The sequence below is a fragment of the Lutra lutra genome, chromosome 6 (assembly GCF_902655055.1).
Source record: "Lutra lutra chromosome 6, mLutLut1.2, whole genome shotgun sequence".
Classification (NCBI taxonomy): Eukaryota; Metazoa; Chordata; class Mammalia; order Carnivora; family Mustelidae; genus Lutra; species Lutra lutra.
The window spans coordinates 82,191,156-82,206,610 of NC_062283.1; the positions used below are offsets into that span (position 1 = coordinate 82,191,156).

Below are 15,455 nucleotides of genomic sequence, written 5' to 3' on the forward strand. Positions count from 1 at the left end.
CTCCACGTCACTTAGCATCAGGGAAATACAAATCAAAACCATAGTGAGATACCACCTCACACCAGTCAGAATGGCTAAAATTAACAAGTTGGGGACTGACAAGTGTTGGCGAGGATGCCAAGAAAGGGGAACCCTCCTACACTGTTGGTGGGAATGCAAGCTGGGAAAGCCACTCTGGAAAACAGTATGGAGATTCCTCAAAAACTTGAAAATAGAGCTACTCTACAACCTAGAAATTACACTACTGGGTATTTACCCTAAAGATACAAATGCAGTGATACAAAGGGGCCCATGCATCCCAATGTTTATAGCAGCAATGCCCACAATAGCCAAACTATGTAAAGAGCCTAGATGTTCATCAACAGATTAATGTATAAAGAAGATGTGGTAGATACATATAATGGAGTACTATGCAGCCATCAAAAACATGAAATCTTGCTATTTACAACAATGTGGATGGAACTAGAGGGTACTATGCTAAGCAAAATCAGTCAATCAGAGAAAGACAATTATCACATGATCTCACTCACATGAGGAATTTGAGAGGCAGGGCGGGGGGTGGGGAGGTTGTGGGGGAAGGGAGGGAAAAATGAAACAAGACGGGACAGGAGAGGGGGCCAAACCATAAGAGACTCTTAATCTCAGGAAACAAACTGAAGGTTGCTGGAGGGAAGGAGGGTGGGGGAATGAATGAGATGGCTGGGTTATGGAAACTAGGGAGGGTATGTGCTGTGGTGAGTGCTGTGAATTGTTTAAGACTGATGATTTACAGACCTGTACCCCTGAAGCAAATAATACATTATATGTTAATAAAATAAATAAATAAAATTTTAAAATGAATGCAATAGTCAAAAAAATGATAAAGAAGAATTTAAGCATTTCAAAAGTATATTTACATCCTAATGTTTCAAATGGGGCATCTGGCAGAGGCTCAAGAAGACCATCTAAGGATCCTCTGGTGAAGAGACTTCCAAGGAAGGATGAGCATCAGGCTGTGACCTTGTATGGATCCAGGCCCAGGGCCTCATGCAGACCAGATGCCACCACTACCTCCTCCCCAGGAAGACAGGGGCAGGATTCCTCCAGCAGGGTATCCCCATCATGTCACAGAAGGTTTTCCACATGAGTAAGACATAGCTTATCCTGATGCTTCTGGTGCTGACAGATCCCCAGAACCTTCTTTTGGTCCAACCCTCCCACTTGAATGTGGCATCTCTAGCCTAAGCTCCAGTTCTGTGAGTCCCAGGGGATGATTCGTGAGAAAAGGATCTCCTGTCTTTCCCCTTATTCTGAAACTGCTTTACTGAGGAAATTTCCTGACCATGCCCATCTTCCACAGGCAACAAAAAATGTCTGTATACTAAGCACTGACATGATACTAAGCAATAAACACTAAGTCATCATGTAATGTGGCAATGGCATAAAAACAGAATAAGAGACTAATGGGACAAAGAGACAGTGCCCAGAACACACCCACGTCTATTTGGGAACTTAATATACAATAAGTGTCACCATAAATCAATGAGAGAAGGATGGATTTTTAGCAACTGATGTTAAGAAAGTGGCTCATTCTGAGGAGATCCCTACTTAATAGCAGAAAAGATGGACTCCACATGACTTAAAGAGCTAAACGTGAAAGTGAAAACAATATATTTAATAGAACAAAGAGTAGAAGAATGAATGTCTTTGTGACTTAGGGCATGCGGAAGGACTGCTTCCTTCAAATTAGCAAAAAAAAAAAAAAAAAGATGCCAACTCATTAAAAAATGGGCAATGGATCTAAAGAGGGAGCTTTCTAAAAGAGGAAACTCAAAAGGCTAACGAACATAGTGAAGAGATTCTCAGACTCATTAGTTACCCAGGGAAATGTAAATCATGACAAGAATGACATTACACTTGCTACCTAATAGACTTGGCAAAATGTAGATGACTGGTAATGCCAAGGGTTGGCAGGAATACAGGAAGATGCATGACTGTAGGAATGAGACAAACAAAGTCATCTGGAGACTAATCAGTCAAATGTAAGTAAATGCACACCCTCCACCCCATGACTCCATTTCTGGGGAGACAACCGAAAGCAGTAACACATAGGCAGGTCCAGAAGCAGACATGGATGACGGTATTCTCTACGCTGTAGTTCCTAGTCAGGAGGAGCAGGGCTTGGGGCCCGGAGTACTTTATAATGCATTGCAATCATGGACTAGAAGTACACTAATATGAATGAGTCATAAAGAGTGTTAGTGAGAAAAGTGAAACAGGAATGAAGTATAAAATACCATTTATAGTAAGTCATATGTATGGGTGTGTGTGTGTGTGTGTGTATCCCAAAATGATAGTACACATTCTAGAACACTTACAGATTAAAAGTTATGTATAGAATACATTGGAATGGTGGCTCAAGGGCAGAGGTGAGGGACGAACAGATAGGGGTGAGAAAGAAGAGAATAGCAACAGGCCTCACATGGGAAAACGACCATGATAGGCCATGAATTAAGAAGTGGGACTCATTCAGCTTTAATTAGCACCTGAGATTTTTCACAACAAAATACTGCAAAGTAAAATTCCATCACATGGCTATGCAGTTCTTTATAATTTCTGTAAGCTCTTAAAACTAGTATCTTCACTTAAACAGGATAATGTCAGCAACTTAGGACATTACTCAGTTAAGTCTACTGTTTTGAGAATCTAATTATACTCTGTTTCTAGACATAAGACAAAGTATCGTCAAAGGGAATTAAACAAAAGAAATAGATTTATCAATTCACAGGGCTGCAAATTGCTTAGACCTAGAACTAAAAGTCAGACACATATGAGCTATGGAGCATAGCTGCTGCGTTGGGCTGTGAGACACAGCAGTAACATGAGGTCATGAGGTTGGAAAAAGATTTTTTTTTTTAAAGATTTTATTTATTTATTTGACAGAGATCACAAGTAGGCAGAGAGAGAGAGAGGAGGAAGCAGGCTCCCCGCTAAGCAGAGAGCCTGACGAGGGACTCGATCCCAGGACCCTGGGATCATGACCTGAGCCAAATGCAGAGGCTTTAACCCACTGAGCCACCCAGGCACCCGGAAAAAGAAATTTTTAAATTTATTTTTATTTGACAGTGACACAGAGAGCACAAGTAGGCAGAGCGGCGGGCAGAGAGAGAGGGAGAAGTAGGCTCTCCACCAAGCAGGGAGCCCAATGTGGGACTCAATCCTGGGACTCCAGGATCATGACCTGAGCTGAAGGCAGTCGCTTAACCAACTGAGCCACCCAGGCGTCCCTGGAAAAAGATTCTTAAACACCGTGAAATGCCCAGTATTTTGGAGACTTGGCCTAGAAACAAAGTCTGGGATTCTGACCAGCATAGCCATCCACATAACATGTGGGTGAGTCTTTTTACAACAGAATGTGAGGAACCCAGGTAGATTTAAAACTCACAGGTAGATGCTTTGACGTTGCAGATGCTTTGGGTTTCATAGTGTAGGTTTAGCAGTTGTGAACTGGCCTGGAGCTTGGGATAGGAGGAAAATTAGTGAAAAATGTCGTGTCCTAGCCTCAGACCCACACAAATTCTGCTGCTGTCTCCATTATCTGCAGAAGCCCATGTGATAGAGCTAAGAAAAACTCCTTCCTCCACTAAGACATCTACCTTCAGTTCTTTGGTAAATTGTTCCCAACAATCAAAAAAGAGACAACAGCAATGCAATAAAACAAAAGAAAATCTCTTCCCCTCTCTTACTACTCCTTTCTAAAATCTTCCTCTAGTTCATCCAAACCCACTTCCCTGCCTTTGAGGGCATAGCCTGACTCCTGACTTCTAGCCTCCATCAGCATTTTCCATCCCTGCTGCACATGAAATAACGGTTTCCTATATTGTGGAAATACTGTGCCCAGTCAAGAACGTTTAAAAGACATGAACATTGCCTAAGTATCTTAATTCAAAATGTCTTTAATTTTGAGAAATCTTCAAGATACTGAAAAGGAGCTATCAGAAGTTCAAAGCGGAGATGGGAAGTCATTTAGGCAATTCATGTGAAGTGTCAAATTCTGTTAGTAGTCTATTCAATGGATTTGTCTTTCCATTCTTCCTAGGGTTTTACCATTTGCCTTGTTGCCATGCAGGGTACAAAGTACAGAAACACATTGTTTCTGTAAGATTCTAGGATAAACTTTTTCCCAACTCTAAAGCGTTTGGCTCTAGTGAATACGAGGTCACATACAGAGATGTTACGGTCTCTGACAGAATCAGCAGTCTGTGGCTCCATTTGTAAGGAGGAGACGAGTAAATCTTCATTGATTAGAGGTGTTTGCCAGAAAAAACACTGTCTCTTCAGGTGTGAACAATGGACACTCTATCATCTCTCGTTGCCCCAGCTGGTAAGGTCAAAACTAAATTCTATGGCAACTTAACTCATCTCAGACTCTGGTACATCCAGTTCTCTGTGTTTTGGGGGTTAGGGGGAGAAGGGGAATGTGTTTTTGTGGTGAAAGCCCCTGCATGGATCTTAGTAGGATTCATCTGAGTATTCAGGCTTGTCAGGGGTTCTTGGGGAGGAGGGTAGAAGGGAAGAGCCATGAGGGGTGTCATTCCATGAAGAACTGAGGTGGTGCTGAGAAGGAACTGGAAGGGAAGTGTACAAATTGGTTCAGTGATGATGTGTCAACAAAAACGAGGCCCTTTAGGCCCTGTGATCTCTGACCCTACGAACATTCCTTTGAGTTCTAGTGCTAGGGACAATTCTTAATCTACCGAGCTTACATTCATTCTTTCCAATGAATTTTGGTGAGCATTGCATCATAGTCGTGAATTTGAAAACTTTATATATAAAGGAACTCCATTTTTGTATATGGAAAGTCAGATTTCTTGAGAAAACCAATTCATGTATGACATAATTATGTTCCTTTACAAAGTGACTTTTTATTTTCAGAATATAAAAGATAACTAAAATTAATCTAACTCTGTCTTGTCATGATTTTAGTTTGCAACTGGAATATTGCAGTCAAAGTTTCTAACAAGTTACACCACTAAATTGTTACCTTTCCTTTGTCTTCTGGTCAAAGAGCAGGCATAAAATTATATTCTCTTCACTGGCTTAGGACTTGAAAAATCTCATTGAAAATTATAGTAAGATATTTAAAATATACAGCTTCATCTAAATTTTTTTTGTTGTTGTGGGGATGAATGATTTTCAAATATTGATAGTACTAAGAAAATTGAGATGACCAACTGTGTTGCTTTATAACTATCAAATAATTACACCAGCTAAAAAAGAAAATGAAATATTCACATCAAGTACATTCACTAACATAAATGCGCTTGTGGTGAAGAGTTAGGATTACATGTTCATGTTGGACTGGGGTGGAAACAGAATAGGCAGTCATGGGAGTCGACTTCTTTTACACTTGGTAGCTTTGGACATCCTTCCTAAGGAGTTCATTTACTTTATTAGCAGGGGACATTTTTGCCTCTGACCATATCTGGGGGCTCTGAGGTAGTTAAAGGATATTTATAGGATCTCAGTAATTAGGACCCTCATGCACATTATTTACAGCAAACCCGATGCGGTGGGGGGAATCTCCAGCCGCTGCCTGGCCCTTAGGCCTAAACGTCCTTGCAGCCACCTCTGGGTGGGTGTGGAACACCTTCTGGGCAATGAAAGGGCAGGATGAGGTTTGTATCCATGCATGTGGGCTACATGCTTCCCTGAGACCTTGAGGATAGAGGCTACCCTTTCCAAAAACTGTCTGCAGCAAGAACGTAAGATCTATGTTACGATGAGATGAAGCAGAATTTTTCAAAGGCCCAGAACACAAGGGTGTTTCCAAGTTTTTCAAAGTTTGCGAAAGAACAAACATGAGATGATGAATAACACGCTCCGCTTGAACTGTTTTTGGGAGCCCTCTTTTGGACATATTATCATTCATATTATTAGCCATGCAAACAGACTTCCCTACCTCCAGTTTTCAAAGACTATCTGATTCTGTTTTAGTGATTTTAGATGCTATTACTTATTATCCTTTAATCAATCAATCAATCAATCAATCAACCAACAAGTTATAAGAGCATTTAAATATCCAATCTTACTTTTATCTGGACAATTTTAACTTCATCAAAGCTTATATTGGTAAGAGATTTCTTTGTCTGGCCTCTCCGGTGTCCAAATTTACACTTATTTCTCATCACTTGTTCGTCATCTTCTATGGGTCTCCGAACATATTTAAAGCGATCTTTGAGAGCTCGTTTCCATAAAAACTGCATAAATTAATAGAACAGGACAGTTAATCTTCAAGGAGACTGGAATAATCCCACATAAACAATAAAATCTTCATCACTCTTGGATTGAAGTTATTTTCACATCACAGTAATAGAAATAATAGAACTATCCTTCCACTTACCTTCACGATGGTCTTGTGATACTTCTATAAAAGCTATAATCCCTAAATCATAACTAAGGAAACAGATTCAGAACAATAAAAATATTTCCCCAATGCCACCTAGTTATTGGGTGAAAAATCTGGATTTTCTGATTTCCAAAATTGGATGTTTTCTACCATACTTTGCTGTCTCCACAACACATTCCACTCTTCCACTGGGATCTAGAGAAGGACTGATACTGTCTTATGCTTATATGGATGGATGCATTTTCTTAAAAACAATGTTTCTGTCATCCCTTGAAATTCACGTTGGTGAATACTGTTGGCATTCATTCATCTACATATTTGTAGAGCATCTACTGTTTCAAACACAAAGACCAGGATCCTGCCCCGGGAGGGAGAGGGAGCATAGGTAGACCCCATCTAGCAGAGGGATGAGTAATTTAAGATCAGAAAGAAAAGTGTTATAACAGGGGAAGAGACAGCATTATCTTACATTGTGTTGAGAGACCATAGAAACCTTCCTGAAGGAGGTACACCTAAGCTGAGATTTAGATGTTAAGGTTAGAAAACAAATGGGGTCAGGGGGGAACAATGGAGATGGCACTGGGAAATGCCAGGTAGGGGGAAGCATGGATAGAAGTTCCAGATAAAGCAGTCTGTGCCATGGAGCAGAGGGATAGCCTGTGCCACTTGGTGAGCTGCCAAGAGCTGTGCATGGCTGGAACATGGAGTTTAAGACGGGCCAGAAGAGAATGGGCCAGAAACTGAGGCAGGAGAAGCCAGCCCCATCCTGAAAAGCACGGTTACCCCATAACAGAGCTTCGTTGCAATCGAGAACCAGATCTTTTTAAACCTCTCTCCGTGGAAAGACTACATCAGTATCTCAGAGGGAACCTTCATCCTTGGTTCTTCCTCTAAAGCAGTGGTTCTCAAACTTTAACCTGAATCATAGTTCCTGGAGGATCTGTTAAAACACAGGTTGCTGAGGCTGCTTCAGAGCCGCTGGTTGGGAAGGTCAGGGATAGGGCTGAGAATCTGCATTTCTTACAGGTTCCCAGGTGATGCTGATGCTGCTGGCCCAGACCCTCGGATTTCTGATTCCGTTGGTCTGAGCAGAGCCGGGATGTCTGTATTTTTCAAGGCTTTATGGATAATCCAGCTACAGAGCCAGGCTATGAAGTCCTCCTAGGCCACTAGAGAGAGGAGACCAGATGGTCAGGTCTGGGCTCCGGAAGAATCTGTCTGCCATGTGGTGTTTGGGAGATCAAAGACATGGGCAACAGCTGAGGGACACAACCGGGCTTTCTCAACAAAACAACACTGTCTTCCTCTGCTGGGCCTTTGGTTCTGGCCTGGAAAGCTCTATCCCTCTCCTCCCTGGCCCTGCTGGTATCTAGTTAACTCTTGCTCTGCCTCCAGAGCTCCGCTCTGGTCCTCTGGTTATCGGCTCTCACCATTCCTTGTCTGTACTTACCACACGGGGAGTTTACCTTCATGTGAGTGATGTGTTTCTGCTTCTGTGATTTTCTATTCTGTTCTTTTCATTCTTCCTCTCTCCATTCTTCCCTGCTTGCTTGCTAGCTGCCTTCCCTCCCTTCCCCTCCTTCCTTCCCTCTTTATTTCCTTTCCTTTCACTTATCTATAAGCACAAGAAGACAGGCTCGTGTCTGCACCGGGCCTGCTGCATCTGGGAAACTATAAATATTGGATGTCTTGTGTCAGTCCTCTGTGAGGTAGAGGGACCCACGTGTGGAAGCAACAGACTAGAATCAAGATTCTGAGTCTTGGCCTTCCTTGCTCAGGACCTCACTTACTTCTAAAACCCTGAGTCTCAAGGCTGCTTCTCAGTCCCTCGACTTCCTTGTCGTGCCATATGCCTGAACAGGCCCAGGAGACAGTGATTTGGGGCACCTCTTCTAAGCTCTGTTTCCTCATGGGCAAATGAGAATGCCACTGAGGTCATATTGGTACTGTCTGGTGCTTAAATTCTTCCATTCCTTCTTCTCTGGCTTAAGTCTCTAGAAGAGTCATGCCCTATCCTTCGGAAGAAGGATTGACATTGGGAAGACCCAGGGTCTAGGCCGAGTGTGTCTTAGCCAAGAAATCAGTAACTCTTCAGTCTTAGTTTCTTCAACTATAAAATGGAACAACAAGCCCAGTCCTGTCAACTGACATGATCGCTCCTCATGGAAGTGATTTGTAAACCAGAGTGCTGTTCATAAACACTTCCATGGCCCTGCAGAGGACTGCTGTGGGCGGAGGCTGGCAGGCGGCTAAGACTCTGACGAAGCTCCTTGGTACGTATGAGTCAGAGACGCTCCCTCACCTCCCACAGGCTTGTGGCTTTGCCCTCTGCCACCGCTGTTTTACAACAGCACAGAAAGAATGGATGGCTTGTGTTTTTCTTAGCCCTAAATATGAATGAATGCAAATACATTTCTTCCCCTCTTGTTTTCTATAGTCTGAAGTCCTTCTAAACCTGCCGATCTGGTGGGAAGAATTAGAGCCATCAACTGCTAGGAAATTTTTAAGTTGCCCATGCCTTTTCCAGATGCCACAGTAGAAAATACCTCTGTCACTAAATAATCATTCTCCCTCTGGCTGCTTTTCCACCTGGGGCATGGGAGGAGGCGGGCAGTGCAGTGGGAAGAGCTGCGTGGGTACATGTTCTCCTTCAACCCCCTCTGAAATGCAAAATAGCCCTGAAATTTTGGGTCCCTGATCTGATAGGGGAAGCAGTCCATGGTATCTCCAGCGGGTCCTTGCTCCGCATTTTAAACCCAGATATAATCCTTAGGAAACAGTCAGACAAACCCAGAATATGAACCATCTTCCATGGCAACTGGACTAGACTTGTGCAAAAAATAAGTATCAGGGGGAAAAAGGGAAGAGGCAGGGTTCAGAGAGACTCTCCAAGAAAAAATGAAATTGAAGAGACAAGGTCAAATCCAATGAATAATCCTTGATTTAATTTTATAGAAAAAACTCCATTTCAAAAACACTTTTGGAGCAATTGGAGAAATGGGAATATGGGTTATATATGTCTTTATGCAGTTATTGTGTATGATATGATGCAATTACTGCTCATTGGCTTAGGTGTAAAAATGGCATTGTGCTTAGAGAGGAGTTCATCTCTGTCCTTACAAGATATCTGCTGAGGTGTTTAGGAATGGCATCTGAAACCTGTTATTTGTTTCCAAATGCTTCAGCCAAAACAAACAAATAAATAAATATGAGCCAGGAAAAATAAATGTGACAACCTATTAATACCTAGTGAATCTAGATCAGTGATTCTGAAGTATCAGGATTTTGCCCTCTTCCCAGAATGCACGCGGCAATCTTTGGAGAGATTTGGTGGTTGTTCTCATGGTCTGGGTGAGTGGCTGGGGGCTCCTCACACCCAGGGAATGCCAGGGATACTGCCAACAACCTTATAATGTAGGGGACAGCCACCAGCACAAAGACTCAGCCGGCCTAAATTCTAAGTACTGCCAAGATGGAGAAACCTTGAGTTCTTGGGTATATGGGTGTTCACTGCAGCATCTTTCAACTTCTGTGTAGACATGAAAATTTTCAAAATAAGAATAAAAAAAAGCTGAGAATAAAATTAGCCCTAAAAATAACCAAGAGCTTGCTCGCTTGTGTGCGCTCTCTCTCTCTCTCACACACACACACACACACACACACACACACATGAACCTTTTCTACCATGCACCAGAGTTTCCCCTTCCATCCTATGTGTGCAAAGCAAACACGGGCCATAACATGCCAAGCAATTTTTCAAGTCTTATCAGCTAACCATCTTTCATTAATGCCACTGGGGATAGAAGTGAGTAAAATGCACACAAGATCAAAGTAAACATTATTCATTACTCTCTATTTGTCTCACTTTCATAACTATGAAACTAAAGGTCAGAATGTAATTGGATAAATATGTATTTGTTTATATGTATGCAAAGATTCTCTAGAAGGAATCTTTAATAACGTTAGTTACTTCTGGGGAAGAAGATAAGGTAGCTGGGGGATAGAGGTGGGAGGGAGACTTTTCCATTTATATCTTATTGTCGCTTTTGAATTTTGAACTTTGTGAATATGTAATTTATTCAAACAGCAAATTCAAATTATTTTTTAAGACACAATTAGCTCTATACACAGTAACACTGATTAGTTGCCAGACCGTATATCTTGAGTGTAGAAGGCATTTTCTAATCAATTTTGTCAGGCATATCAGTATGATTATCAATGTTGTGACAAATAGGTTTGTTTATTTTGTAGTTTTTTGGGTTTTTTTGTATAGTGGGTTTGTTTTGTTTTGTTTTTAGAAAAAATTGGTTTATTTTACAGTGTGCTTTTATAGGCAGCAGCATATTTTAGGCAGGATGTCAAACTAGAAGCAAAAATACCTAAATTCTGGACTAGGCTTCAATAGTTACTTCAATAGTTACAATCCCTTTCCTGAGTCTGGGTGGTAAAAAAGAATATATATGGCCCTCTCCCACTCAGAAAATTCTCATTCTATCCATACATAATAAACATTTCTTGAAAATACAGCAAGAAAACAGAAGGAAGGAAAGAAGGGAGGAAGGCAAGCAACACTCCAGTGATGACAGCAGTGAAGTAGGGCGGTCATGTCCTTCTCCTTCTGTGTACTACATCCCTTCAAGACCCTCCCTGGAGACTCAACAGTAAACATAAGCTTCCAAATTGCTTTGAGGGAGAGACAGAAAGATGATGAAGAGAGACAAAGAAGACAAAGGAAGGAGATGGGGAAGGTGTGAACAGGTGGGGCACAGGGGATTTTTAGGTCAGTGAAAATATTCTGTTAGATACAATAATGATGGATATGTGTCATTATACATTTGTTCAAACCCGTAGAACGTACAGCCACAAGCAAGAATCCTAATGTCAACTCTGGACTTTGAGTGATTATGATGTGTAGCTATACATTTACCCATTGTACCAAATGTCCCACTCTGGAGGAGGACATTCATAATGGGGGAGGCTATGCATGTGGGGATGGGGATACATGAGAAATCTCTGTATCTTCCTCTCAATCTTGCTGTAAACCTAAAACTGCCCTTAAAAAAGTCTTTTTTTTTTTTTTTTTAAAGGCAAAGGAACACACAGAGAGACAGAGAAGGTATCCAAAAAGAGCAGAGCGGGGCGGCGGTGGGTGGGTGGGGTAGATGGAGGAAGAAAAGAGGAGGAGGGTGGAGAGAGAAACCAAAGCTAAGAAAAAAACAGGGACTGACAGAATGAGACCAGGCTAATGGAACAGAATCAGAACAGACAGAGACAATGGGTCCAAGAAGGCAGAGCAAGAGAAACAGACATAGACAGATAGAGACTAAGGAAAGGGGAATGGGACATATGATTACCGGACAATACAATGCTACTATTTTAAGATGCGGTGGGATGAATGGTATGGTGCCACATGGTCACTTACGAAGCCACAACCGTCCTCGTCCAGGAAAGGGTGGGTCTGCAGCAGGGCATTGACCACATCATTGTACTGCTGGGTGCTGGGATACCTGATGAGTGCAACAAGGAGGACATGTTTCACCACAAACAGCCCACGTTCCTTCCTACAAGTTGAGTCCAAATTACACTCACTGTTCTTTAGATCCTTCTATATAACAACGTAGATATTCAAGTATTGGACAACGTGGGACTTATGACCAGTATGTCACCCAAAATCTGAAGCACACTGGATCCAAATGAGTTCTACTCTACTCGGAAAACGGACCCTCTCCCAAAGCAGCACGTCCGCCCTGGTATTACTCACAGTGAGCCTTCCAGATACTTAGTCATGTCGGCCTGGAGAAACTCAATGATCCTTATCCTCATGCTGTGATCAGGACACTTCTGTTCTGCTAACATGCATTTGACATCATAGGGAAACTCTGGTAAAACATAGGACTTAGTCCATTGCAATGCTTTTGTTCTTGCTAGAACATGTTTCACATTCCTTCTGCTAAATAAAAACACACAGAGAGTGAAATTCTATTTTAAATCTTTTTTTTTTTAGATTTTATTTATTTATTTTGATAGAGAGAGATCACAAGTAGGAAGACAGGCCGGCAGAGAGAGAGGGGGAAGCAGGCTCCCTGCTGAGCAGAGAGCCCGATGCGGGGCTCGATCCCAGGACCCTGGGATCATGACCTGAGCCGAAGGCAGAGGCTTTAACCCACTGAGCCACCCAGGTGCCCCTGAAATTCTATTTTAAAGAGAAGCAACTTGTGAATTCTCTACATCCTGAGAACTTACAATATCAACTACTTTCCTGAGGGCTACATATGGAATTCATCAATCCCTCTTGCATCCATTCATCCATCTGCCAATGGTTGAGGGCTCATTAGGTATCTCTGTTTTCTTTCCCTTTGCACACACATAAATATTTGTAGTTCTGGAAAATGTGTCTTACTAAAATTGACCATGGAATAAAGCCTGAAGTTGGAAAGAAGATTGATTCATTCATCTTGAAGATGGAATAGATAATGCATAGCTCAAAACTGAACAAAAGGCCCAACTAAAAGGGAGTAAGTTCCAACTCAGCAAAGCAAATGAGGCACACAATTAAAGTCTCAGCACCTGATCGAGGAAATTCTTCTAACTGCTTTACTCTGTTAATATTTATAGTGACATACAGGATCCACTTAATTTAGTTGGTCTTTGGCCATTTTAATAAGGTAAACTGAGTTTCTAAATTAAAAGTACATATCAGATACTAACATTCAGATGAAGTTTCTAGAAAGGACTACAGAAAACTATAGCCACAAAAAGCAAATCAAGCTGATCAGTGTTTGCCTGGGGCTGGAGATCGGAGCAGGGACTGACTGCAAAGGGGTGTGAGGGAATTATTCAGGGGGATGGAAGCATCCCAAAATGGACTGTGACGGGGGCTGCACACCTGTATAAATTTGCCAAAATCAAATGAGTTCAATCAATCAACTGATTGAACTAAATCAATCTTTTAAATAGATGAATTTTATGTTATATAAATGATACCACAGTAAAGCTATTTATAGAATTAAACATCAGAAGGACTTAAAAACCTTAAAGTTAGTAACTGATCATCAAGTGTGTAAAAAGAAGAACCTATAGTAAAATTTCCTAGCAAGTTACCAGAGGCAACAGGCTTGTCTTGGAATGGAAATGAAGAAGCAGAGGCGAGCCAAGTGGAAGACAAGAGAAGGAGTTCCTGAATTAGCCCAAGTAGATTTCCTGAATTAGCCCAAGTAGCTTTATTTTCTGGCACGCCCATGGAATCCTTTGTTGTCTAAACAAAATTCTGATGAGTTTTGAAAAGCCAGGCTTCCTTTAGAATTTGAGGTCATATATTATAAGAGTGCATGAGGCATAATGAAACATAGGCAATAAAGAAAGAAGAGAGAGCGCTCCCCTCCCTTTTCATGATAAGCTCTGTCTTTTATTTCCCCTTTGGCAGTTCTGTATCAGTGGGGAAAATATGTCCTGGCTAAAAGAACCACACAGATAATGTAATGCTTGATCCAATGAAGCAACCGGCAATTCCCAGATGAAATTCGTGCTTCAGCCCAATCTCCTTCCAGTATGTTTCTCTCATTTCATTCAATCTTTCGACCAGTTGTTACTGGAGGTCTACCTTATGCCATTTCATTTTCTACAATCCCAATTTCCTTTCCTATTGCATTAACTTCTTTCTTTCACCTGTGATCTATCCTTTACCCACTCAGAGCAGGGGTTTAAAGTAAGGCAAGTTTTGTTGGCTGTATTTTGTGCTTTCCCAATGATTCCAAAAGGTGCTATAACTGTGCAGGTGTTAAACTTGGTTTCCATACATCTTACCTCCTTTCCCCCCAGAAGTTTTCAGTGGCTAAATTAGCTGGATGATGCCTTTAGGCTTTGGAGGTTGCTATCTCTTACTTTCCTGCACCAGTGGCTAACTTCAGTATTTCCACACCATCAGATAGGCCTTCATACAATGTTTACTTTCTTGTTGTATATATTTTCCTATATGTCACTTCTCCACAAAATAAGGGTAGGGACAGTACAGGGACTATACATTATTTTTTTCAAACTCCCTAAATGTAGCTAGACACATACCAAGCTCTATCAAAGCTAGTTACTCCATCTATTCCATTTTCCCTTTAATAGCATCATTAGGCAAAATCAGAGGCACCAGTTTTTTTTCTTTAAATTAAAGCAATTCAACAAGGTATTCTGGAAGTGAGGGGAATACAAGTTATGCCAACGAAAACAAGTCCAAACAAATATTACGCAAGTAAAGGGACTTCCCAGAAATTAAAAATACACTCTAATTTGGAAGCAGATAACTGCACACACAATCATTTACCATCCCTCAAATGGTATTTGCATTGGATCAAAAAGAAATCTTTACGGTGAGGTTAAGATTATTCATCTTATGTTAATTGAGGTACAGTTGAGCAGAATATCAATAGAAGTCACCCTAGAGCAAAGGCAGGGATCAGAAAGCAATCCCAAACCGAGGACACTAATATTTCGGTTCCCACCTCAGGGCCAGTGCTCTTCAACAAAATACCACAAAACAACAAACCACTGATTCAATGGATCTCAAGCCTGGGTATCCAGTAAAATCAACGGGAAAGCTTCTACGACAATATTAATGGCTAGTATTGATCCCAGTCTAACTGAACCAAAGTCTACTGGACTAAATACTCAGTTCGTAGGTAGAGTTAATATTTGTAATACAAAAACTTGTAATAAAGTTGATACATCTGATAAATGGCAGAGTCATTGTTGCAATATACATTAATTTTTAAAAAATTATGAGTTGAGGTTCTCATGAAAAATCTCGGATTCTGAAACGTCTAACTTTTTAAAATTTTTCTTATATTTTTTTAATTTTTAAAAAAGTTTTAAATTTATATACAATTTAACATGTATTGTTAGTTTCAGAAGTAGAATTTCATGATTCATTGGCTGCAATACAACACACAGTGCTCACTACTTCAATTATGGTGAAAATTCATCTAATATTGCAGACAGTAGGGGGCTTGCCTCGCATAAGGAAGATGGCTCTAGTAAGAGAAGGTCAGATTGAGCTCCAGCTCTCGGGAAAGATTTCGAC

General features: G+C 41.2%; 1 protein-coding gene across 2 annotated transcripts in view; it reads right to left on the reverse strand.

Annotated features, from left to right (window-relative positions):
- SAMD3 (sterile alpha motif domain containing 3) overlaps positions 1-15,455 on the reverse strand; it is a 59,288-nt gene that overhangs the window by 25,478 nt on the left and 18,355 nt on the right. Inside the window, exons 5-7 of one of the 2 annotated variants that reach the window (XM_047734108.1) lie at positions 12,150-12,338; positions 11,811-11,895; positions 6,072-6,239 (exon numbers count right to left, since the gene is read on the reverse strand). In XM_047734108.1, coding sequence (XP_047590064.1) covers positions 6,072-6,239; positions 11,811-11,895; positions 12,150-12,338 — 442 coding nt within the window. The remainder of the gene's footprint in view (positions 1-6,071; positions 6,240-11,810; positions 11,896-12,149; positions 12,339-15,455) is intronic. The other variant, XM_047734109.1, reaches the window with a different exon arrangement.